The 26,270-nt window shown below is 42.0% G+C and overlaps 2 protein-coding genes across 2 annotated transcripts; both read left to right on the plus strand.

The window, feature by feature from the left end:
* Positions 1 to 1,455: 1,455 nt before the first annotated feature.
* On the plus strand, positions 1,456 to 6,019 carry taf9 (TAF9 RNA polymerase II, TATA box binding protein (TBP)-associated factor). The gene is made up of 7 exons (XM_007892241.2): positions 1,456 to 1,525; positions 3,043 to 3,124; positions 3,202 to 3,338; positions 3,433 to 3,567; positions 3,690 to 3,774; positions 4,600 to 4,713; positions 5,108 to 6,019. The coding sequence occupies exons 1-7, from the start codon at positions 1,490 to 1,492 to the stop codon at positions 5,278 to 5,280; spliced, it is 762 nt and encodes a 253-aa protein (XP_007890432.1). The 5' UTR covers positions 1,456 to 1,489; the 3' UTR covers positions 5,281 to 6,019.
* A 1,749-nt stretch (positions 6,020 to 7,768) lies between these two features.
* Positions 7,769 to 26,024, plus strand: LOC103177882 (succinate--CoA ligase [ADP-forming] subunit beta, mitochondrial). The gene is made up of 11 exons (XM_007892252.2): positions 7,769 to 7,869; positions 10,109 to 10,280; positions 11,187 to 11,286; positions 15,998 to 16,160; positions 17,216 to 17,344; positions 18,318 to 18,456; positions 18,548 to 18,709; positions 20,084 to 20,226; positions 24,923 to 25,043; positions 25,415 to 25,503; positions 25,853 to 26,024. Exons 1-11 carry the CDS (start codon positions 7,807 to 7,809, stop codon positions 25,925 to 25,927), a joined length of 1,356 nt encoding a protein of 451 aa, XP_007890443.1. The 5' UTR covers positions 7,769 to 7,806; the 3' UTR covers positions 25,928 to 26,024.
* Positions 26,025 to 26,270: the final 246 nt, after the last annotated feature.

Below are 26,270 nucleotides of genomic sequence, written 5' to 3' on the forward strand. Positions count from 1 at the left end.
TTAGTGAAAATAAATATTTGCCATAAATCTGTACAATTTGCTTTTTCAATGTATCATCAATTCAAACTTTAGATAAAATACAAAGGGGTGCTTACATCAGCCATCTTCAGAATCCATCACAAACTCCAGCTAAATCCATCTTTCACGATATTACATTGTAATCAGTGTATTTGATATTGTGGTAATATGTCTCAAAACAGTAATGACTGTTAAGTGCAGTGAGTGTATTTGTCGGTAAATGCAGCAGCTGTTTGCACACGCAAATACTCCACAAACAATCATGAGGTGAAGGACGAATTAGGTTTGGAGCTTTATTGGCCAGAATCCTGAGAGAAACTCCCTTCTCTATTATTTAAATAGTGTCATGGATTCTGCAACATCCACCCAGAAACAGACCTCAGTTCAGTGTCTCATCTTAAGGATGCACTGAGAGCATCGGCCTGGACACTGACTTTAATGAATATAATAATAATCCTTGCATTTGATATAGTGCTTTTCACGTCTTCTCGATGTCTCAAAGCGCTTCACAGAACATGCTGTAAAGTGAATTGACTGCGTATTTGTGGGCGAAACGCGGCAGCCAATTGCGCACAGAAGCGTCCCACAAACAGTCGTGGATCGAAAATGACCCAATTTATTATTGTTTTGTCTACGAAGATCTCTGACCCAAGGCGAGAGCTATCGATAAAGCAAAAGGCTCTTTATTTTTCAACCAAGGCGAAAGGGCCAAACATTAAAGAGCACAATAGATGTACAACTCCGGACATAAACTGGACGAAATAAGATCCGGCATCTTCAAAGTGGGTGGCGGTGGGGAAAGGAGTAATAATAATAATCCTTGCATTTGATATAGCGCTTTTCACGTCGGGAGGACGTCCCAAAGCGCTTCACAGAACACACTGTAAAGTGAATTGACTGTATATTTGTGGGCGAACGAATTGGGGGTAGCGTCCCAACTACTCGAGACGAGCCCAGCACTGACGTCAGCCCCACTCTGGACGCTGAGCATGTTTTTTTGAGTTGGATCTATTTGAAGACGACGGCGACGACGGCGGCGGCGAAATCACATGAGCGGAAAGTAAATTTTTGTTTGCAATTGCACTGTGTACTCGTGAACACATCTCATTGTAAAAGACGTGCAATTTGCAACGTTAGAAAAACCTGAGTTAGTGCTCTCTTTTGTGTGTGTGTGTTTTTTTCTTTTTAAAAAAATAAAAACTGCGACACGTCGTAAAAACGCCGGTGACCCAAGTCTGGTTCGTATAAAAACGATCTTTATTGTGTATTTGCTTTTTAAAAAAAAACAGATGATTTTTGAAAGGCTTTTGAGTGCCTCTCGAGATGCTCAGTGCGGTGGGAACCCCTGGGAGGACGGTGACGCGTCACGGGCGTCACGTGACGCGCCGGGCTCCTCCGGAAGTGACGCCTCAACCCCCCCCCCCCCCACACACACACACCCACAGCGGCGGAAGTCAGCCTCCAGGACAAGATGGCGGCTCCGAAGATCGCGCCGAGAGACGCTCAGGTACGGGTTTGAGTTTCAGCCGATTCACGGCGGCGAAGGTGGTGGCAGCAGCGCGTGGGTGGATGGGTGGGTGGGTGGGAGGGAGGGGAATTAAAACAAACCCCCCACCCACTCACCCCACCCCCGCGCGGCCTGTCACACCTGGAACTATCCCCCCCCCCCCCACCCCGATGCCGGTCCACGCTGCGGCTCGCGCTCCAGGCGTTGAAGGTGCAGCGCGAACCCGGTTCCAACTGTCACAGGGATCCAACTCCCCCCTCTTGTCGTGTTGTGCTCTCGACGCGTAAAGAGCACACAACGAATCGGCTACGAAACGCCCGGCGCGCGTTTGATTCAAGCGGCAGTTACAAACGTCGGCTGTTATTGATAAATATCGAGACAAACCAATTCTCCTGACTGTAACGAGAGTGTTCTCACCCCCCGCCCCCACCCCACCAGACACATACACACACACACACACACACCCCCACACACACACCCCACCCACACACACACACACCCCACACACACACACCCCACCCACACACACACCCCACACACCCCACACACACACACCCCACACCCACCCACACACACACACCCCCCCCCCACACACACACACACACACACCCCACACACACACACACCCCACACACACACCCCACACCCACCCACACACACACACCCCACACACACCCCCCCCACACACACACACCCCACACCCACCCACACACACACACCCCACACCCACCCACACACACCCCTCCCCACACACACACACACCCCCCACACACACACCTCACACACAACCCACACACACACCCACACCCCCCACACACACACACCCCACCTCCCCCACACCCACCACCCACACACACCCCACCCACACACCACCCACACACACCCACACACACACCACCCACACACACACACCCCACCACCCACCCACACCCCACCACCCACCCACACACACCCCCCCACACACACACACACACCCACACACACACCCCACACACACACACACCACCCACACACACACCACCCCACACACACACCCCACACACACACACCCCCCACACACACCCACCCCCTCCACACACACACACCCCACCCACACAGAGGAGTTTCTCTTGATCCAGGTCCCCCAGTCTCCTCTCTCTGAATGTCCAGTCAGTACTCTCGATGTCACCTGGTTAGATTGTAACCTGGGCAAGTCGTCCGAGACGACTTTCTCTCTTGTTTTAATCTTTTAAGGCAGTTGAATTTTAAATGATGTTCTCCCCTGTCTTTCGTTTGCACTGTTGCCCGTGCTCAAGAGTGGTCGGGTAAAAGCAGGTTTAATAGTTGATTGAATACAAATGCAATAGTGGCAAAGAAAGGTTTGTGAAATGACTAGATTTGATTTGATTTCTCGCCTGTGACGCATAAGTTCTTTCATTTCACATTGCTGCAGTAACTGATTTTTAACTTTTAAAGCGAGCACTGTTATTTTGTCTGGAAATGTTCCATACATCTTAACATCTTTACTTTTTCTATAGGTTATGGCGCAGATTTTGAAGGATATGGGCATCGCAGAATATGAACCAAGAGTTATTAATCAGATGTTGGAATTTACTTATCGTAAGTAAGGTCAATACATAATGACGTTTTACAACACTTAAATCAGCAGAAATATTGATGTCTGTTGCATCTTTCAGGATACATAACAACAATACTGGAAGATGCTAAAATATATTCTAGTCATGCTAAAAAATCAAGTGTTGATGCTGATGATGTAAGACTGGCTATTCAGTGTCGAATGGACCATTCGTTTACATCGCCTCCTCCTAGAGATGTAAGTATTGCTCAGTGAAAAGTGTGTTTACAATCAGCATTCATCAGTCAGTCATTTTAAAACACTGAACAAATATTCTGTACCATCTCCCCAGTTTCTTTTGGAGATTGCTCGGCAGAAGAATCAAAACCCATTACCTTTAATAAAACCGTATTCTGGGCCCAGGCTACCACCAGACAGATATTGCTTAACAGCTCCGAACTACAGACTGAAGTCACTACATAAGAAGGTATTTGTCAACATTTTATTGTTTGATTCAATGTTGATTGAGTACAGTTGATTGAGCTGTTCAGAACTTTTTGTTGAGTTTGTATTTTTTTAAAAAAATGCTTTTTTCACTCAACTTTAAAGATGACACCATCCAGCGGAAGAATAACTGTACCAAGACTAAGTGTTGGAACATGTGTTACAAGTCGCCCCAGTACACCAACACTGGGTAAGTGAAAATCTCTCTTTTTTATAGGAAGGTGAAGCTAACTTTTGTATTTGTTTAGTTTTAAATGCAGCCATCAATAGTTCTTTGATAATGCAGTAACTTTTACAACCCTTTCCTTTTAACACAAAACAATGTTTTACCACATGAGTCAGAAAATGATTCATGAAGATTGACCTTAAATTTTGATTGCTATTCAATTTATAATCACGTAATCCAAATTTGGTGCAGGCTTTTGCGTCTTAATTCAGTACAGTTATTATTCGAATCATTATTTGAATCCCAGTGACTCCTAAAATTACACTAAATAATTGTAATAAAGACAGCTTATTTGGTTAGAAAACAATATCTTCACTGTTGTTGAGTACTGATGCCTATGTGTATAATGCTAGATAATTTAATTTCATAGTATTTAATCCACTATTTATATAATGTGGAATCATGAAATGCTTCTTGCCATATCTTATAAACTTAATTTCAGTGTTGCAGTGGAGCCCACTTTATTATTATCGCTGTTCAGTTTATTTAAAATGTTAATTTCTACTGATGATTTAGTTTCATACTTGACAATATTAAATTAGAAATGTAGAATCAATTGCATTAGGAATCTAGCTTTAATGAATATAAATTTGCATCATGTTTGTGATCCCAATTTCCTTTTGTTTCATAGAATAGCATCTCACAATTTTTCCCCAACTAAAAAAAATGAAACGTATGTCCAGTAAGTTAACAATATGGAGATGCTAGTTTTAATAGCATTTTCAAAATGTACCGAGTTAGATTCTACATATTTGAAACATATCTGAAAAGTATAATTTGTCTTTAAAGGTACCCCTTCATCACAAACGGTGGCTGTTACTACAAAAGTGGGAACTCCTGTCTCACTCGCAGGACAAAGATTCACTGTGCAAATTCCTTCCTCGCAAACGTCTGTCAAATCAGGTACAGTTTGACTTTGTAATTTACATATTTAGATGCCTTTTGGAGTTGAAACTTTATTCCCTGTGAGGTTGAAGTTTCAAACTCAATTTACTGTAACAATCAACCAAAACCATTTGTTTTCTGGTCCGCGATTCCAAAATGGGTGGAATAGTGGAATGTTACACACTGTCAAGAGATTGGGGTGAATTTCAGTTCCTCAGGTACTTGACATAACTCGTAGAATTCTCTTTTAATTGGAAGAACTACATTATATTAACTATATATCTATATTTTTATAAATGCTACAATGTCATAGAAATTAGTTGTTTTATTCAAAAAAACAAAGTTTGGCTGTTATCAGATTTAACCATTAGCTTACTATTTATCAGAGAAATCTGTTTTTGTTTCCATACAGCAACAGGCATACAATCAACAACTGCGGTTCAAAATGTCCTGATTAACCCATCTCTCATTGGTTCAAAAAATATCCTCATCACGACTAACATGGTCTCAACCCCAAGTACCACCAGTGATGGAAATTCTTTGAAACGGAAACATGAAGATGATGATGACTTTGATGCTTCATAAAAGTAAACCGGAACATTGTTTTGTAAAGCTATTGTGCTTTCCAGAAAACATACTACAGAATGAGACACCCAGATTATGAATCATGTTCTTTTGCAGACACCATTGACAGAAGTTTACTAAATGTCACCTCATTATCCTCAGATGGTTTGCAGGTCATCTGTTTGGACAAGCTGGGCATTAATTACATCCAGGAATGTGAAACTAATTTATAAAAATGCTAGCACTCTATGGCCAGTTCAAATTGTGAACATCAGACGTTGGAGATTAAAGAAATGTGCCATTCAAAACGCTGGATTTCTTCTTGCCACATGTTTATTTGTTTTTTGAAGTAGCCTGAATTCAATTTAAAATATGTTTTGAGGTGTGCAGAATTATTGGATTTTAAGAGTTGATTTGGGGAGTTTCAAGTATTTGCTACATTGTTGTCGTTTTTTATTGTTTTCCACATTTAATTCATGTGAATAATTGGTATTGAGACAGGCTTTTATTCCTCATGAAAATGTGAAAGTTACGTGTGTTGAAACTTACACATTTTTTTGTTAGTTATTATGTAAAATAAATTTGCATTTGGAGATACGGTTTTACAAAAGTTATTCAAAATGTGAACCAGTTGTATTTTAATAAATTTTTGTACAATGAGATGAGACCAAGTTTGGGGGGAAAAGTCATTTAACCTTAGTTATGTCTCTGCAAAAGCTACATTCAATACAGCATGGAAACAAACACTTCTTGTTACTTAGAAGAGTTGTGTTTTATTGTAGAATGTTTAAACAAATAGGAGATTTGTGCAATTCGGTGCTGCTTTTTCAATAGGTTTTATTCTAAATAGAAAATCTTTATTTGTGAGATCTCAAATCTATCCAAACTGATTTGTAGTTATAAGTCTTTTAAATGTACATCAAGATGAATTTTCTTTTGTGCCTGACAAGTGTGGAAACCAATCATCGTGTTTAAGAGTATCCAAACTAAACTGAGATTTCTGTGGACCCACCTACAAATGGAAATTTCAGAGAGATTGTTGGAATGGAATACGCACTCTCTCCCTCAAGGTATGCATCCTGCTTACCTCATTCCAGAAAGTACTAGGCGCAAGTTGGGGACCCCAGAGTGTGCGTTATGGTACTGCTGGAGTACCAGCTAAAACCATTTTTACATTTTTAGCATCATTACTGCTAACCGGCAAACTTTCCCGCTGCTTGTCCAACTAGGATCACCCTATCCATTAGGGCTTTGGCTTGCCGGGTTAACAGGAGCTTAGTGGAAGGATTCCCTTCCCCCAGTGACCTTCCGATGAGCCAAGTTGGGCAGTGTTGTCATCTGTAGTGCCCTGGAGTACTGCGGACCCTGCCCTGGATCAGGTACCGGACTACCAAGACCGCCACAGGGGGCTGGCTCGATTCCCACATTCCGTTGCCAGTTATTATCACTTTGGTACCAGTTCAGCTCTATGGAGACCCTGCTTATCTCCCTGTCTGGCCACGTCTGTGCTGTGAGGCTGCTGTCTGGTCAGGTCTGCTGTGAGGCTGCTGTCTGGTCGGGTCTGTGCTGTGGGGCTGCTGTCTGGTCAGGTCTGTGCTATGAGGCTGCTGTCTGATTGGGTCCGTGCTTTGAGGTTGTTGTCTGGTCTGGGCTGTGGGGCTGCTGTCTGGTCTGTGCTGCTGCTGTCTGGTCTGTGGGGTTGCTGTCTGGTCTGGGGTGTGCTGTGGGGCTGCTGTCTGGTCTGGGCTGTGGGGCTGCTGTCTGGTCTGTGCTGCTGCTGTCTGGTCTGTGGGGTTGCTGTCTGGTCTGGGGTGTGCTGTGGGGCTGCTGTCTGGTCTGTGCTGTGGGGCTGCTGTCTGGGCTGTGCTGTGGGGCTGCTGTCTGTGCTGTGGGGCTGCTGTCTGGTCTGTGCTGCTGCTGTCTGTGCTGTGGGGCTGCTGTCTGGGCTGTGCTGTGGGGCTGCTGTCTGGTCTGTGCTGTGGGGCTGCTGTCTGGTCTGTGCTGTGGGGCTGCTGTCTGGTCTGTGCTGTGGGGCTGCTGTCTGGTCTGTGCTCTGCTGTGGGGCTGCTGTCTGGGCTGTGCTGTGGGGCTGCTGTCTGGTCTGTGCTATGCTGTGGGGCTGCTGTCTGGTCTGTGTTGTGCTGTGGGGCTGCTGTCTGGGCTGTGCTGTGGGGCTGCTGTCTGGTCTGTGTTGTGCTGTGGGGCTGCTGTCTGGGCTGTGCTGTGGGGCTGCTGTCTGGGCTGTGCTATGCTGTGGGGCTGCTGTCTGGTCTGTGTTATGCTGTGGGGCTGCTGTCTGGTCTGTGCTGTGGGGCTGCTGTCTGGTCTGGTCTGTGCTGTGGGGCTGCTGTCTGGTCTGGTCTGTGCTGTGGGGCTGCTGTCTGTGCTGTGGGGCTGCTGTCTGGTCTGTGCTGTGGGGCTGCTGGCTGTGCTGTGGGGCTGCTGTCTGGTCTGTGCTGTGGGGCTGCTGTCTGGTCTGTGCTGTCGCTACCCAGAGTTCAGCGGGTGCGCCTGCGCAGTGTCGGGGGGTGGCTGCTCGGGGCTGTCATGGCGGCGTCTCTCCTCTCCAGGATAACATTGGGGTCGACCGGCAGGACCGCGGCCTCCAGGGTAGGTACGAAGCCGAGAGTCGAGCTTGTGGTGGGGGAAGGAAGTTCCTCGTTACTAACTGGCGGTCGGGAACCCCGGTGCGCGCTTGACTCCCGTTGTCGGGCAACAGCTGAGCTGAGGCCCGGGGTCGCGGCGGCCTCTTCCCGCGGGAGGTGAGGACGTTGGGAGAGACTCGGGGACCGTTGGACAGGAGGCCGTGACTGATAGGGTTTGCATTTCGTTTTAGGGTCACCAAATTCCCCCCCTCCCACACGCCCCACCCACGTCCCCGCCCCCCGAGTGTGTGCTCCACCATTGCTGGGCGCTGCCCTGTGGCCTGGAGGCGCTTTGAGCCGAGGGGCTGATTGCCTTTTAATTGAAACCTGCACCAAATAGTAAGAACGAGGACGACGATCGTGGCATTCGATACAGCGCCTCGTCGCGTCTCCGAGACGTCTCAAAGCGCTTCACAGGCTATACCGCGCAGCGAATTGACTGTATATTTTTGTGGGCGAAAGGCGGCGGCCCATTGCGCGCGGCGGTGTCCCCACAAAACAGCCGTGGGTCGAAGCGAACCGATTTGCTGGATTCAAACAACGAACGGATGACGGATGGGGTGAGAGTGCCAGAGCCTGATGCTGACACCGCACTCCTGTCCGAACTGGAAAACAAAAGCGCTCTACTGCTCAGCACTCGCACTCCTCCGCTCCAGCTGAGGACGAGCCCCACCTAACCCTCAAGTGTATAAATATTATGACAGTGAAATAACAAGTCGTTCTGAAATGAAACTGAGCGTAAATATTATGTACTGCAGTTTGTAATCAAGTCTCATTAGCAGCTGAAATAAAATTAAAGTAATGTTCAATTATAACATTGGAGCTCCGGAACGCAACCCCGCGTGAAGGGCGCTACATAAATGCAAGTTGTTGTTAAATGCAAGTTCTTTTTTAACCTATTTGGAATTTTGATTTTTGATGGCACTGCATTGCTTTCAGGAACATAATAATAATAATCCTTGCATTTGATATAGCACTTTTCACGTCGGGAGGACGTCCCAAAGCGCTTCACAGAACACACACTGTAAAGTGAATTGACTGTATATTTGTGGGCGAACGCGGCAGCCAATTGCGCACATCAATGTCCCACAAACAGTCCTAGATTGAAAATGACCAATGTTCTTTTACATGCTCTTTTACTGTAATCTGCTTAGTCACCTACAAATATACAATCGGTCTACATTACAGAAAATTCTGCAAAGTGCTTTGACATGAAACTGCTCACAAAAAAATCAAGAATTAGAATTATTACTGCAATGAGAGCATCATTACATATAGTGACTTTTGGGTGTGAATATGACAGATTTTTAGAAGGCGTAATATTGTAAATAAACCTGTTATCGATGCCATTGCTTTTATAGTAGAAGTCTTATTAGAAACAATGTCTATTTTATGGGCAGTACTCTTTGCTTTGAACCAAACTAAAGTTTGCAATAAGTGTTATATTATAGTTTAATATATTGTGACAATTGCATTGTAAGTTACCCAGAAAAATACAGTCAATTCACTTTACAGTATATTCTGTGAAGCGCTTTGAAACGTCTCAAAGATGTGATAAGGTGCCATATCAAATACAAGAATTATTATAAGAAGTAATTTGGGATTACTTAGTACATAATAATATGCATTATACCTACTTCCAGGAAGTTTTGCTATGTGCTTAACTGAACTTTCAGGTAGAAAAAATATCACACATGACACTTTCATATTGTTGAACAGATAATCACAAAGGAATAAATATTTAGGACACATGATAAGGTATTGTTGATCTTTAATTTGTTTTAACCAAGTATATTACAAAGTAAACATTTTAGTTGATTAATTGAAGTTTGAAGCAATATGGTATTGATGTGAGGTGTGTAGTTTGTTTTTAGAAATTAGTGAAGACATGTTGAAAAATGTTGTTCTTGGTTGACAATACCAGAAATGAAAGCTAATTCACAATGGGGGCAAGCATTTAAATATCAGTTATCAATGAGACTGAAGTTGGAAGATTCAGGGTAAACATCTCAATTAAATTGAGCCAATATCTGGTTGAAGATGTACTGCTTTTGAGAGATCAGATTTAGAGTGTTTCACCATAGTCTTGTTCCACCTTTATTTAATCTTGGCATAACAATCTATGTTTAGCTTGTGGTAGAGTATTGCTTTTATTTGCATCCACATTAGATTTTTGAAATGCTGTGTGTTATTTTTCCTTCTAGGTATTTGGGGCGTCGTTAAATGTTGGGAATGAAGTCCAGCAGCAACACCAAAGAAATCTGTCCCTTCATGAATACCTGAGTATGGGTTTATTGAAGGATGCAGGAATTTTTATCCCAAAAGGGCAAGTTGCCAGTAGTGCTGATGAAGCTTTCAGTGTTGCCAAAACAATAGGTATACATTTTCTTCCTGCATTTTGAAGAAATAAAGTAGAAAATGGTACACTTAGAATGAAAACTGTTGTGATTTTCACCATCTTGAGGCTGCACATTTCCACAATCTTTTGATTCTTAGCAAACTGAACATTCTGAAAAGTGGAACTTGTGTTGATTGTTTGATTTAGATGAAGAGTTAAATGTTTGAGAATTTGAAAATTGTAGTCTTTGTACTGTTTGTGAAATTTAACAATGTTGTACTTTGCCAAACTATGTTTGGTTTATAAATGACAGCATAAAAAGGATCACACCAGAATGTTAACATGGCTTTTTCTTTTAGGTGGAATTGTCCACCAACTTCCAGCAGTATCCATATTTCAAATGGAAGTTCAGTGAAAACATGTGCCACAAATATAACCAAACTTGTACAAACACATTTTTTTAAGGACTTTGCTATTTTCGGCATATTACATCTCCATTCTTAGATTTATAAGTAAAATTGTAGGACTTTGACACACAATAAGTGTTAACTTTGACCCGCCATCATTCGTGCACCAACATACTACACCACAGAGTTGCAGATTAAAGATTTCTGTCTGTTTTTTTTACAAGCTATTTTTCCACCAGTTGGAGTTGTCAGTGCAATCTCCGAAAAAGCTGTTGGAACCCTCAATTGCTCTTATGTAATCATATCAAAGTCATAATTTATCTTGAAGTAATTTCACCTTTTTGTGATGGTATTTCATAGATCTAGGTACCAGTGTAAAATGTAGATTTCTCATTATAAAATGTGTAATATTTCAATAGTATATTAGCTGTCAGCATCTAAATTGGTTTCTTTTGTTTTAGTCTCTGCCTCCCCACCAAAGAAAATCAACCCAAATAGTTACACAGCAGACCAAATATTTATATTTCTTTCCAATAGGGTCAAATGATCTGGTGGTGAAAGCTCAGGTTCTTGCAGGAGGCAGAGGCAAAGGAGAATTTGAAAGTGGCCTGAAAGGGGGCGTGAAAATAGTTTATTCGTAAGTATGAAAATCATACATTTTCATGCTGATCTTAGTTCTCTCTTAATCCCAACCGCTAACCACTGCTTTATGACTCAATTTGAATGTCTGGATGTTACGTTCTCCCTGTTTTCACATTTGGTTGTTAGGTATTGCAACCTGCAACATAGTCATCTTCCTGACTCAGCAACTTTCCTGATTCTGCAAAATCATCATCACGGAATGTTTTAGCCAGCTTAGAGTTGGTTTGTTGGAGGCAAAGATCGCTACAGGGTAGGATAACAGCAAAAGGTTAATTCTCTGGATTGGTAGGAAGAACACTGAACTTATAGAAATCTAATCCTTGACACTTAGTATTTAGCTAGGAAGACTTGCTATTATGGATGGATAATAAATCAAACAGACAAAGAGTATGCCCAATAAAACTCATAAGATGTCATTCATCACAGAGGTAATTTTGCTAGTCATACAATTTATATAAAAAAAAATTCTGGATTGTAGCAGTAGGTAATAGTCTTCATGTTTACTATAGATTTGAATTTTACCTTGCTAATATCAGTCTCTAACTTCTAGGCATCTGGTTGACTTAAGCTTTCATCCATCTTGACTGCATCCCGGAAGGCAGGACTTCCCAGCAGTATTTAAGACAGTACAACGTTTATCACAAACGTTTGGTTCCTCTCCTGACCCAGCAAGATCTTCCATACAGGACATATCAGCCAGCTAAGAATCTGGTTATTGGAGACAAAATGAAGGAAGTGGCTATTGTTTAGATAACAACAACTAAACCAATTCTCTAGATAGGTAGGAAGAACTCTGGAATTACACAAATTTAATTCTTGATGTAAAGTTTTTAGTTCTTGTTTTAAGTGTAGATGATTTTATAAATTGCACTGTTGATTTTTTACAAATAAAATAAATGTAAGCTAAATTTTAAATACTAGACAGAGCATTGGCAAAATACTTCATTTAACTATTATGATTTTAAAGGCTAATATTAGTGAGTACAAGGATTTCTTAAGCATCTTGTTCTTGAGTACAAGGATTGTTCTTAAATAAGACCCCCAATTCCCAGCTCAGGTGCAAACCTTAGACTGTCCAGCACTTTGAGACATCCTCCCGATGTGAAAGGCGCAATGTAAATACATTTTTATTTCTATAAGGCTTTGTATGCAAAATTTTTCATTGACTCCAAAGAGTTGTCAGTTTTCTATAAAAAATATATTGTCAGTTTTTGCACTGTTGCCCTGCATAAATTCTTCACTAGGTGGCAGTAAAGGCTACAGAATGTCAGAGTTAAAAGATATAGTGTTGTCAGCTCAAAGTGAATTATTTTGAATTCTTACGCCATATATTATACTAAAAATATAATATTGAGAGCTGCAACATGCATCAGCATTTGAATATACACATTAAAACAAACTAATCACTTTGTCACTGTTGTAAGTTGAGAAACAAAATTACCTTTATCAGTTTTAGATGCTCATGCTCAAAGTTATTTGATTGTCTGAATCTCTTTTCAGCAAGGCACTATTGGATGTTTGAAAACTTTGCTTCTCTCTAGAGCTCTTGTGACGTGATCTTTATAGCTATTTGTCAGTAACAAGTAACCTTTTATAGTTGCCAATATCATACGTTGATCAAGAGAGTTTCAAGAGGGACAAGTGTCTTTAATCAGTGTTGCTTTTGATACAGTGCCGTTATGGGAAGGATGTCTCAAAGTACTTCACAGAATTTATTGCAAACAACAACAACAAAATTACATTTATATAGCGCCTTTCATGTCGGGAGGACGTCCCAAGGCGCTGGACAGACAAGAGTTATGGATCTGACCTGAGGGGGAGGGCAGGGGCGGAAGCAGGGAGATCGAAAGCATAATCAAATGGGAAGGTCTTGAAGGTGGCGAGGGTGGGGATAAGACGGAAAAGTTCCAGAGGCTGGGTGCAGAGTGGCAGAAGGCCCACCCACCGATAGTGGGGCGAGCAAGGTGGGGGGTGTGAAGCAGGCCGGAGCCCGCTGAGCAGAGGGAGCGAACAGGATGGTAGGAGGTTAGAAGGTCGCAGAGATAGGGGGGAGCAAATCCGTGGAGGGCTTTGAAGGTGAGGACCAGGATCTTGAACTGTATCCTCTGTGTGATGGGAAGCCATTGGAGTTGGGTAAGGATGCGGGTGATAGGGTCACGGAGCCTAGTGCGGAAGAGGACACGGGCTGCAGAGTTCTGGATGATCTGCAGCTTATGGAGGTCGAATGTGGGGAGGCCAACAAGCAGTGAGTTTGCATAGTCGAGCCTCGATGTAATGAAGGCATGTATAAGGGAGGGGGCAAAGTATAATAACTATATACTTTGTAAGCAAACAGCTGATTTCAGTATATTTCTTTCACAGGGCTAGTTCTCTGAGGAGTTAAATCCTGGATGGAACTTAGCAGCACTACATGTAATGTCAACATGCCTAAACAAAACAAATATTGAAGTAAAGCCATTTTTAGTCTGCTTGGAGCAACTCCAAATTCTAGATGTGCACACTTATGAATGTGTTGTACAGTTCCTGACTACACAGCTTTATAAGACCCTATAACCTTGTGAACAAGATAAAAATATATCATGATGACTTAAGCTGCTGCAGCTGTATTTCAATTTCAGCTTTTGTTACACAGACTGGCTACTTAATTAAAATACAGTTAACTACTATAGTTTACTGTGCCCATTGTTTAATTTTGTCATATACTGAATAGAGTTTTCATGGAAAAGAGACAGCTCAATACGAAACATCAATACTCTGGTTTGTAGTGAAGGAATATACTGAGTTTTTAATGTTTGTATTGACATGGTACTGTCAGCAGCTACTATTTATAAATGTACCTTAAAGGTCTTTGAGATGTATTTTTGTTGGCTCACTTTCCAGAAGATATAAATAAATTACTTCTCTGACAACTTGTAACTACATTGGTATGGCATTTCATGCCAATGTGTCCTGGAATCTGCTGTTTGTTTTTAATTCAGACTAACAAAATTAAATATTCTTGTTGTAAAATAGGTACAGCAACAATTTATATTTACATGATTTTTGTGTCAGGAAGATATCTCAAAGCCCTTCACATAAATGACTGGAAGCCCAAACTGGCAGTGGGGAAGGGGGAGCGAAAGCATGGTCAAAGATAGGTCTCGAGGTAAAGGGCCTTCACAGAAGGTGGAGTTCCGGAGAATTGGGGCAGAATGACTTGACAGCTTGCCTACCATTGGTGGAGTGGATTGAGAACAAAAGCAGACTGGTGTTCAGTGAGCAGATAAGGCATCCAGGGCAGAGGTAGGGAGGGGTAAAGCCATGGAGGGATTTGAATGTGGCATCCTGAATTCAATCTACTGGGGAATGGTGACCCAATGGAGCCAAATGAGGTTGGAAGTCGTTGACTTGGGGAACCTAGTAAGGGCACTGGCTGCAGAGTGCTTTTAGCTTACAGTAATATCTGTTCTTCTCTCAAGACCAGGTTAATACAAATGTTTAAAATTAAAAGTTATACTGTAGTACCCAATTCCTACTATGGCGTGGTGTTGATCAGAATTATAGCGGCAACATCTGGCAAAAGCCTATTTGCTTTTATAGTAAACTAACTGTACCTGTTGCAGCTACGCTTGCAACCAAAGGATCCAATATGGAATGTAGATTGACACACAGACAGACATTTCATCTTTATCTTTACTCAACTGGGAGGTCTCCTTTTGGGAGGAGTCAATGGGAGGACTTGGCACTTTAAAAATGTAATAATTTGTTGTTGCCACGGCTTAGCTTTATCTGTGCTCTTTATTGGGTTGGCTGTGTGCGTGCTCTGTGATGCATGATGCCACAGCCCCACTTTGACTCAGCGGACACCAGGTGTAACTGCGGCGAAAAACGTAAAACTGAAATACATTTTAAGTTGTAACTCATGAATGATAGAAGATACCAGAAAACAAATATGCCCATGTCAATCCCAAGTGCAAGACCTTTTCGATGAGGTATAAATCATGATTGTACGTCAGTCGGTTATTGAAATCCTTGAAGCATAGACAGACATTGTCATTTTATAATAATCCTTGCAAGATTGGCGTATATACAACTTAAAATGTTATTAGTATAGAAGATAGGTAGAAGATGTTGGCTGAATTCAATGCCTGTTTTTGTCTGGTTAATGTTGGGGTCTGGGGCAGTTTTTAGATTGCCAGGATCCATTTACAAAATAGGTGGCAAGTTTTCAATGTCTCCTTTGCAACACAACATTGTATAAAATAAACTTCTTTTAAAAAAGTAGGAACTTTTAAAAAAAAAGATACTGAAATGCGTAAAAGAGGGAACGAATTAGATAGCTGTGGTTGATATAGTATTAGGATATATAGCCTTTTGTACAACTCGTTCTGACCTATTCAAAATGTAAAGTATCGGTTGCAAGCTGAACTCAGTGAATGTTTTCATTTGATTTTATCCATCTGAAAAACAGAAGTGTGTGAAATTGTCTGGGTTGTAAATTCATTTAGTATGCATTTGAGTTATGAAATTTGCTAATGTAACTGAACAAAGCATTGTTATTTTGTGCGTATAAAGCATTTGTTTGCATAAATAAGGGGTGGAGATGAGCCATTGAATGTTGTCCTTTTGATAGTTCAGAAAAAGTAGTAATTATTATAGAAATGCAAGGAGTATTTACGTATATACACACACGCAAAGTGAAAATTCTTCATTAAATTGTTTTGCAGCCCAGAGGAAGTCCAGGAAATTGCTTCACAGATGATTGGAAAAAAATTATTTACCAAACAAACTGGAAAAAAAGGGAGGATGTGTAACCAGGTGTTTATCTGTGAGCGCAGATATCCTAGAAGAGAATACTATTTTGCTATCACCATGGACAGATCACATCAAGTAAGCAAATATTTCCTGCCTTTATATGTAATCATATTTTGTTTTGACTAAAAGTTTTTTTTAAAACGTATGAGAGCCTGACAATTTGTGTTGCTTTGTTTAATGAACCCAGTAGTGAATTGCAAAATTCCAACTTTGTTGCAAATATTACAATGGTTTTTAATTGATATAATATTTAAATAAATGAACAGTTCTTGGAGTGTATTAGGGTGGGAAAAAGTCTAGAAAACCAAGCATATGAGATCAGTAATTACAACGGATACCTTGATTGTTCCAATAGTTTCAAATTAGAATTTGACTGGAATTTTATAAGGGTTATAATTTTAAATGTGGGGGTCGTAGCCGAGGAGGGGGTCTGGGGGTGGGGTGAATTATTGAAAGCCTGCCAATTTGGAATGGATAGATCGAGGGGCATGAAGCAGGCTGATGTTTGCTGAATCAGTGGGGTTGAAGGAGGTTACAGAGGTAGGGTAGGATGAGACTCTGGCGAGATTTGAAGGCAAGAATGAGAATTTAGCATTTGATCCTTCTGGGGAATGGGGAACCAATGGAGCCTAGCAGGGATGGAGGGGGTTAGGCTCACAGAGCCTGGTACAGGACTGGCTGCAGCTGCAGAGTAAATTAAATCTTAAAGCAAAGTTCACAATATAAACCAGCTGTTGTATAGACATTTCTGTTTGCCTTAAACATGCCCTCCATAACCCTGAACTTATGACGTTTGTATCGGTGCCTTTGCATGCCTGAAAATATTGTTCCAGGTTTGCTTTGGCTATTTGTAAAGCATGTTATTAATTCTCCGTGCAGACCCCCTGTGACACATGTCTTGTCGAAGTTAGAGTAAAATGGTTTTCCAAAACATTTTACTCCCTCAAGAACTGAACATTGCTTTGCTTTCCTTTGTGCAATTGTATTGCGACCTTTTCTTGGATCCCATTATTCTGCAGGGACCAAAATTGTATGTAATAATTTTAGCTGCAACCTAACCAGACATAAGGGAGTAACGTGATTGAGAAATGTTTTTGAATGTTGTGTGTTCATTAACATTTTTCTCCAAGGGTCCTGTTCTTATTGGTAGCAGTCAAGGAGGAGTTAACATTGAAGATGTGGCAGCAGATAACCCAGATGCTATTATCAAAGAACCAGTTGACATTATGGAGGGAATTAAAAAGGAACAGGCAATCAAGGTACTATTGCATATGTTTTACCGAGTAAATTGTTAGCATTTTTTCTTTATTAAATCAACAGATTTTGGCCATAATTTTCAAGCTCATCATCATATATATATATATACCACAAAATATACAGTTAATTCACTTTACAGTATATATTAAATAATAATAAATTAGTCAATTCAATCCACGACTGTTTGTGGGACATTGCTGTGTGCAATTTGGCTGCTGCATTTCGCCTACAAACATACAGTCAATTCACTTTGCAGTATATTCTGTGAAGCGCTTTGAGACATCTAGAAGACATGAAAAGCACTATATCAAATGCAAGAATTATTATTATCTTCGAGATATTTCCACAGTAACACTACCCTCAATTATAGGATAGAGCTATATATGATGGATTTTCATGTATATTAATGTCCAAGAAATGTGAAGTCAGGATCAAATATCTTTGAAATAATATTGGGTATTAGGAGAATTTGCTTTGTATTTCTCAACTGTGGTCTAATATAATGTTGATTTGAACTGGATTCTTTAATTCGGAATTGAGCAGCAATTCCTTCCAGTAACAAGAAGTATGACATGCTGATTCAGTTCTGAGAGTAGATGGGGGTCCGTGGAGGTAACTTTCAGTCAGTGACGTACTTCTGTTTTTCTCTATTTAAAAAAAACTTTGTGTTAGACCCCACTATTGCTTGAAAACATTTTAAAATATGTCACTAGGTAATTAACATTGAAATTAAGCACAGACTTTCACAGAAATTACATCATCCACAATCATGGCAATGGCATTGATGAAAGGTGCTTCTGGCAGGAGTAATACATTTTGCAGAGCGGTTATGTTTTTTCAAATGTTCCAAACTTTATGGTTTAAACATAGAGAATTGTATTGTATTGCGACCTTTTCTTGCATAATTACTAGTCTGGGGTAACATTTTCAGCGTGATTATGACTTTCGTATTCAATTATATACACGTGTGTTAAGGTTGCCCAAAAGATGGATTTCCCAGCTGTCCTGATAGAGGATGCTGCTAACGTTGTTATGCGGCTGTATGAAATCTTCATGAAATACGATGCCACCCTGATTGAGATAAACCCTATGGTGGAGGATTCGGCAGGAGTAGGTAAAGTAACTTTTAATATTTTGAACCGGGGGTGTGGGTGGGAATTACTGCTTAATATCTGGTATTTTAAATTCCACGATTTTCTTTTCAGTAATGTGCATGGACGCAAAGATAACATTTGATTCCAATGCTGCATTCCGTCAAAAGAAAGTATTTGACTTGCAAGACTGGAGCCAAGAAGATGAAAGGGACAGAGAGGCAGCAAGAGCAGACCTTAACTACATTGGATTAGATGGCAACATCGGCTGTTTGGGTAGGAACATTTGGGGGAGAAGTAGCTTTGCTATTTGCTGTAACCTCTTTATCATCGAGGTTGTCGTAGCTTGATTTTTATTTCTACAAGAACTAACAGATGTCTGGGAACACAGAACATTCGCGGTCTCCTGGTATATTAACCCCCTAACTTACAAAACTATTATTAAATTGTATCCTCACCCACTACCATCCTGCCCGCTCCCTCCACTCAGTGGGCTTTCGCCTGCTTCACGTCCCCCACCAAGCCAAGCCCACCATTGGCTGGCAGGCCTTCTGCCACTCTGCTCCCACTCTCTGGAACTCCATCCCGCAGTCCCTCTGCCTCACCCCCTCCCTTGCCTCCTTCAACAACAAGATTACAGTTGTATAGCGCCTTTCACGTCAGGAGGACGTTCCAAGGCACTGGACAGAGTACAGCATTTCAGACCTGAGCTGGGGTTTGGGGGGCGGAGGTGCGGGGAGGGCAGGAGGGGAAGGGGGGTGACCGATGGCAGGGTTGAAGAGGAGGGTCTTGAGGCGGGACTTGAAGGAGGCTAAGGTGGGGGCGAGGCGGAGTGACTGGGGATGGAATTCCAAAGGTTGGGGTAGAGTGGCTGAAGGCTCTCCTGCCAATGGTGGGCGGGTGGGTCGGGGTACATGGAGCAGGTCAGAGCCGGCTGAGCGGAGGTAACGGGTGGGTTGGTAGGGGGTTAGGAGGTCGCAGAGGTAGAGTGGGGCGAGGCCATGGAGAGCTTTGTATGTGAGGACCAGGATCTTGAACTGGATCCTCTGAAGGATAGGGAGCCAGTGGAGTTGGGCGAGAATGAGGGAGATGGGGTCACGGAGTTTGGTGCGGGAGAGGACACGGGCTGCAGAGTTCTGGATTATCTGCAGCCTGTGGAGGGAGGAGTTGGGAAGGCCGACAAGCACGGAGTTTGCATAGTTGAGCCTGGAGGTGATGAAGGCATGAACAAGAGTTTCAGCGGCCTGAGGAGTGAGGTAGTGGCGGAGTCGGGTGATGCTACGGAGGTGAGGGACCCATCTCAAGATCCTCCACTTCAACCGTGCTTTCAATCGCCCTGCTTTCCCCCCCTGCCCTCCACCCTCCCAATCCCGACCCTCAGCTCAAGTCCGAAACTCTTAACTGTCCAACGCCTTGGGACGTCCTCCTGTCGTGAAAGGCACTATACAAATGTAATTTTGTTGTGTATGTGTACTGTACTTTTACTGCAGATTTTCTTTGGCTAAATTCCCTCCCCTTTTCTGTACGTCAGGATAATTCATTCTCTTAATTCTTAACACTTACTCTGTCCACCTTGTGTCTATCTATCTGTGATTGTTAATTCTAGTGTCTTTTTTTAAATGGTTTAAATATAATCTATTCTAAATATAGTGAATGGTGCAGGGTTGGCTATGGCAACCATGGATATTATAAAACTCCATGGGGGTACTCCAGCGAATTTTTTGGATGTTGGTGGTGGAGCAACAGCCCAGCAAGTCACAGAGGCCTTCAAACTTATAACTTCTGACAACAAAGTAAGTATAAAGGTCAGGATTAAATATGATGAAATATTTTGGTAGTAAAATTGGTAGCAGTTTTACTTTTTTTCTCTCCTTTTTACCCCATCCTCTCCTGAAGGCACTGATTCATATATAGGAGTACAGTTTCATAGATACTAGCACCTCAACTGTGCCTTGCATGCGTAATGATTGTTGAAGTGTGAGCCTAGGCAGTGAATATTGGCAGGCTCTTCCACCAGAAGAAAGGTATCAGATCCAAGATTTGTCCCATCCTAACCAGATATTCACATCTACATATATGGACAATTTCTAACGGGCATCACTGAAGTATGAACATGAATTGTTGAAGCCAAATTAGAGATATTGAAGCCAAATTGTGAGGCAATGAATCTTTACATTTCACAAATATTATCATTAAAGCATTTAAATAACTGGTGTACTGGAAACAAAACCACATACGTGAATTAATTCTAAGATAATGGTAACCTTAATTAAGAAACTACCTTTAGGAAAGAACTATTCAGAGAAGGAAAAAATAAAAATTGTTGAATACAGGAGTGATCAGGAAAATGATAGAAAGTGATACATAGCAAAATGGTAAAAGTCTGGATAATTAAAATTAAAATAAACTATCAAACTATATTTGGAATTAAATTAATATGAAAACTGGGGTCCTTCAGGGATATTGTGATTGCTTTGAAAGATGCCTTTAATTGAGCCCAGATACAGGTTCTCTTTTAATTTATTTCTACCTCTGTGCTCATCAAACTAATAAGGACTTTTGAAAAGAATAGAATTATTCCAATGTGAATACCATGGCCTCTAGATTGACTGAATTTCAAGAATATTAAAGTGGTTGGACTATAGAGTATGACTTTTATGCCTGAACCTAGCTGCAGGACTGAAAAAGGTCCCAACAAAGAGACTTGCCAATATTGTGCTATTTTGCCCTCAGGTCATAATTATTATTCTCTGCTAATACTGAAACTTATTGGCACAATCCCAGGCTTGGTAATCAAATGTGAACAAGCAAAATGAAATGTTTTTTTTCTGCTTCTTATGATGAGGGATGTTGTTGCTAGGGAATTAAATGCCTTTTTCCTACCTCAGCCATGCATTTTAATATTCAACATTTGCACGTTGAGTATAGAACCAGTGGTTTTCAGAATAATTATTTCATTCTCCATTGGATTTGAACTCTGGCCCCAGTGAGGATGAACAACAACTGCAAGACAATAAAATTACACCAAGTTGCATTTCCATAGCGCCCTTCACATAGGATAACGCCTGGATGTCTATACGGTGGTGGGATTTGGGCTAAGCCACCACCACCCACCCCGTCCCTCCCACACTCCGACTCCTACCCATCCTCCCCTACACACCTTCGTACCCGTTTCCCCACCCTCTGTCACTGAACTCATCCTATCCCTAAAACCAACCACCTGCTCCCTTGACCCCATCCCCACTCCACTCCTTATCTCCCAGCTCCACTTTCTTGCCCCACATATCACTGACATCATCAACCTGTCCCTCTCCTCTGGCTCTGTCCCCATTCCATTAAAAACTGCCACCATCACGCCCACCCTGAAAAAACCCTCCCTTGATGCGTCGCAGCTATCAAGCTACCGGCCCATCTCCAACCTCCCCTTTCTCTCCAAGGTCTTGGAAAGAGTTGTCGCCTCCCAACTGCGCTCTTTCCTTTCCACCCATTCTCTTTTCGAACCCCTTCAGTCAGGTTTCCGTGCTGCCCATAGCACAGAAACTGCCCTGGTCAAGGTCACCAATGATATCCTGACCATCTGTGACCAGGGCTCCCTCTGTCTCCTCGTCCTCCTCGACCTATCGGCAGCATTCGATACGGTCGACCACGCTATCCTACTCCACCGCTTGTCCTCCCACCTCAACCTTCAAGGCACTGTCCTTGAATGGTTTAGGTCGTACCTTTCTCACCGTCTTCACTTTGTCTCGACGAATGGCTTCTCCTCCACCCCCCGTACTGTCTCATGTGGTGTCCCTCAGGGCTCTGTCCTCGGTCCCCTCCTCTTCACCCTCTATATGCTCCCCCTTGGTGACATCATCCGCAGACATGGAGTTAACTTCCACATGTATGCGGATGACACCCAACTCTACCTTTCCTCCTCTACTCTCAACTCCACGACCACCGATGTCCTGACAGCCTGCCTGTCCGACATCGAGTCCTGGACGAGAGACAACTTTCTTCAGCTCAACGTGCGAAAAACCGAGGCCCTCCTGATTGGCTCACGTCAGCGCCTCCGCACCTCAGGCGCTGACACCATCAGCATCCAAGGCTGCACTCTCCACCTCTCAAAGCCAGTCAGGAACCTCGGCGTTTTGTTCGACCCTGAGCTGTCCTTTCTCCCTCACATCCGCACCACAACTGGCACCGCCTTCCATCACCTCCGGAACATCGCCAGACTACGGCATTACCTCACCCCTCACGCTGCTGAAACCCTGGTCCACGCCTTTGTCACCTCAAGGCTGGACTATGGGAACTCTCTCCTCGCCGGCCTTCCCGCCACCTCCCTCCACAAGCTGCAGGTCATTCAGAACTCTGCAGCTCGTGTACTGTCCCGCACCAGGCTTCGCGACCACATCACTCCCACCCTCGCTCGCCTCCACTGGCTCCCCATCCCCCAGAGGATTGATTTCAAGATCCTCATCCTCACCTACAAGGCCATTCACGGCCTTGCTCCCTCCTACCTCTCCAACCTACTATCCCCCTACCTACCTGCCCGTACCCTCCGTTCCTCTGGCTCCGGTCTGCTCCACGTCCCCCGCCCCAACCGCCCTACCATCGGTGGTCGGGCCTTCAGCCTCTCAGCCCCCAGGCTCTGGAACTCCATCCCCCAGTGCCTTCGCCGCTTCCTCCCTTTCCTCCTTCAAGGCCGGTCTCAAAACCTTTCTCTTTGACCGTGCCTTCAGCTCCCCTCTCGACTCTCTTCCCCCTCCTCGCTCCCTCCCTCCCTTCCCTCCCCTCACCCTGACCATTTCCCCCCTGCTCGGGTCATGACCCAACTGTGCAGCGCCTTGGGACGTCCTCCTGACGTGAAAGGCGCTTTATAAATGGAATCTTGTTGTTGTTGTTGTTGTTGTAAGCGAGGAGGAGGTGTGGTCAAAGCGGTAGATTTTCCACTGGGATTTAAAGAAAGCCCTCCTCAGAGGTCACAGGACATAGTGCCATTCCTCTAAAATCCAATTTTCCCCTAATATCGGAATATATGTCCCCTTGGTTGTTCATTAACTGCCCTGCTTGTCTTAGTGGGCAAGTTATCGAGGTGGCATGTTAACATGTCAGGTATGTCTTTTTTGTAAAGGAACATGGATTTTTTTAAGAGAAAGCCAAAGGATGTGGAAAAAAATGCCAATGCCTATTTGCAAAGCAAACTTCGTAGTAGAATATGGAAGTCAATATAGTCTTTGCTTGCAAATCTGTCTCTAATTTATAAATTATAGTAGCATGTGTTTTAATTGGAAGAGCCATGAGCACCTTGCCCTTTATTTGAGTATGTTTAAAACCAGCAATGATCGTGAAACATAACAGCAAATCTGAACCGCTTTTATAGTGCCAAGTATCATTAAACTTGAAAGATAATACTCATTTGCCTATAAAATACACAGTCATATATAAAATATATATAAAATACACAGTAAAATCTCCTGAAGCGCTTGGGACATTCTCCAAACACGAAAGGCACTGTATGAAATACGTAGATTATTATTACTATAGTTTTCTTCCTTCACCTACTTTCAATTAAAAATAAGGTTCTTAGAATCTATTAGTTTTTCAGATCTTGTATCTTGAAATACTGTAAAAGTTTTCGTGACAGATTTAAGGGTCTAATATGCAGTATAACTATCCAAAAGTATTTTTTACTTAAACGTTATTTAAATATTTTTTTAAAAAGTTATTGATAATTACATATTGTAGTATTTTGTATTCTTGTAAGATCGGATATATTTTATCTGTCAACTTGTAATTTTGTACAAGGGAAAAGAAGCCTTATCAAAGGATATGAATGCTCATTTAGGATGTGAATGTTCAGTTCACAGATGTATGGTTGTTGATTGGGGAAGGATAGCAATGAAAACAAAGTTTACATAGGTGATCTGTTTCGTGGAGTCTTAATCTTTACTTTGAGATTGCACAGGCTGCTCGAATAACAGCCTAGGCACACCTGCTGCAGTTGTAAACTTTAGGAATGTTGGCATGAAATAAGTGAACATAACGTTTCCTAAATGTTCGTACTTGTGTGTATGTCAGATGTGATCTTTTATTTATGTAGCATTTTGGCACTTTTTAAGTGGAAACATGATGGACTATATGAGAGAGAGAGCTTTTGAACACAGGTATGGATGTTGGACATAAAAGAGTGTATGGCATGAACCTCTGCTCCTCCCTAACTGCAACCTATTAAAACCAAATCAACCTGGCCGCTCACTCCTCTTGGTGGCACTGGCCAACGAGAGTGGTATTTAACTTTCTGTTAAGTATTCCCCCAATCTGTGGAAAAGAATACACACTTGAACACAAACTGAATTTGAAGCCTAATTGAAACCTACTATTTCAGATCTCTCTCCATTCTCAACCATTCTGGCGATGAGCCGTCACAGGAAGAAGGCCACATGTTTCTTTGCCCATGTAATGCCCATGATCGATTATGATTACTTGATTTTTATTACTCATTCATAGGTTCAGGCGATTCTGGTGAACATATTTGGTGGCATTATGCGTTGTGATATAATTGCTAAAGGAATCATTGCTGCTGTTTCAGATCTGCATCTGAAAATTCCCATTGTTGTCCGGTTACAAGGTAGGATCATTGACTGTTCATTTTTATTGTGTCCTGATTTGCAGCTAGTCATCTGTGCTAACAGGAGTTAGTAGTCAAATGAGTGGGTAGTGGGTTTCATTTCCCAGGCCCTATTCTCACAAAGCTTTGTGGATGCACAAATAATAATAATAATACTAATAAGCCTTGAATTTGATATAGCACGTTCACTATTCGGCCTTATCAAAATGCTTCACAGGGTTTACTGTAGAGTTCCGCTCTCCAATTTTAATCTTTTTAAACGGTTCTTTAGTAACATTAAAAGTAGGCCCTTACATATATAGCCCACGATGTCTAGCTTTTATAAATATTTTTATAAATTTATGTTCATTTCTCAAATTTGTTTGATTCAGGCACACGTGTTGATGATGCAAAGGCATTGATTGCTTCAAGCAGCCTGAAGATCCTTGCCTGTGATGATTTGGGAGATGCTGCTCGAATGGTAAATGCATTCACTACACTATCTGATTACACTTTAAAATATGCTGCATAGAGAAGAGAATAAACATTCATCTTTATGAAGAGGCTTAGGGGAACTTAGTTTTACTGCATAATGTATTCGCACAAAAGGTCAGTGGGTTTTTTGTAACATAGAATCATGAAGTAATTTATATTTCTATAATGTAAATTGTTCCCCTGTGTTTACAGAATAAAATGCTTGGTCTGAAGATAGAACTATTGTGCAATTGAATTGAATATTCTTGTTTTCAACCGATTTGTTTCTGCCATTTTAGTTTGTACCATATGAATTTGGTTAACATCTGTGTTTATATTCTATTATTTTCTTTCAGGTTGTAAAACTTTCAGAAATTGTTTCGCTGGCAAAAGAGGCACACATCAATGTGAACTTCCAACTGCCAATTTAACAAAAGTCTTCCAACAATTACAAAACAGCTAATTTATTTTTCACGTACTTTTGTTTCTTCACGTAGTTTCTGAATAAAAGAAGCATGTTTAACAGCTCAGATATTACTTGAAACGTTTGTTATGAAGAAAAAGTACACTGAAGGAAACAACTGTCCTTATTCATGACCAGCATAGACTAAATATAATAATGTTGCAGAATAATAGGAATATTTTAAAAAATGCATTTTGTAAAGCATATATTAATGCAGGATGCCATGAACTCTTCGCTTATCACTAAAATAACTGGATTTTAAAAGAAGTATCAAATTACACATTCAGTATAAGAATATAGTCTAATTCTGT

Source organism: Callorhinchus milii, unplaced genomic scaffold (assembly GCF_018977255.1).
Source record: "Callorhinchus milii isolate IMCB2004 unplaced genomic scaffold, IMCB_Cmil_1.0 Scaffold15, whole genome shotgun sequence".
Classification (NCBI taxonomy): Eukaryota; Metazoa; Chordata; class Chondrichthyes; order Chimaeriformes; family Callorhinchidae; genus Callorhinchus; species Callorhinchus milii.

Coding starts and splice junctions, on each gene's coding strand:
- taf9 (XM_007892241.2), top strand. CDS start 1,490: ATGGCGGCTCCGAAGATCGCGCCGAGAGACGCTCAG. Junction 3,568..3,689: donor TGAAGTCACTACATAAGAAG/GTATTTGTCAAC, acceptor TCAACTTTAAAG/ATGACACCATCCAGCGGAAG. Junction 3,775..4,599: donor CCCCAGTACACCAACACTGG/GTAAGTGAAAAT, acceptor TTGTCTTTAAAG/GTACCCCTTCATCACAAACG.
- LOC103177882 (XM_007892252.2), top strand. CDS start 7,807: ATGGCGGCGTCTCTCCTCTCCAGGATAACATTGGGGTCGACCGGCAGG. Junction 25,044..25,414: donor CATTGTTGTCCGGTTACAAG/GTAGGATCATTG, acceptor TGTTTGATTCAG/GCACACGTGTTGATGATGCA. Junction 25,504..25,852: donor TGGGAGATGCTGCTCGAATG/GTAAATGCATTC, acceptor ATTTTCTTTCAG/GTTGTAAAACTTTCAGAAAT.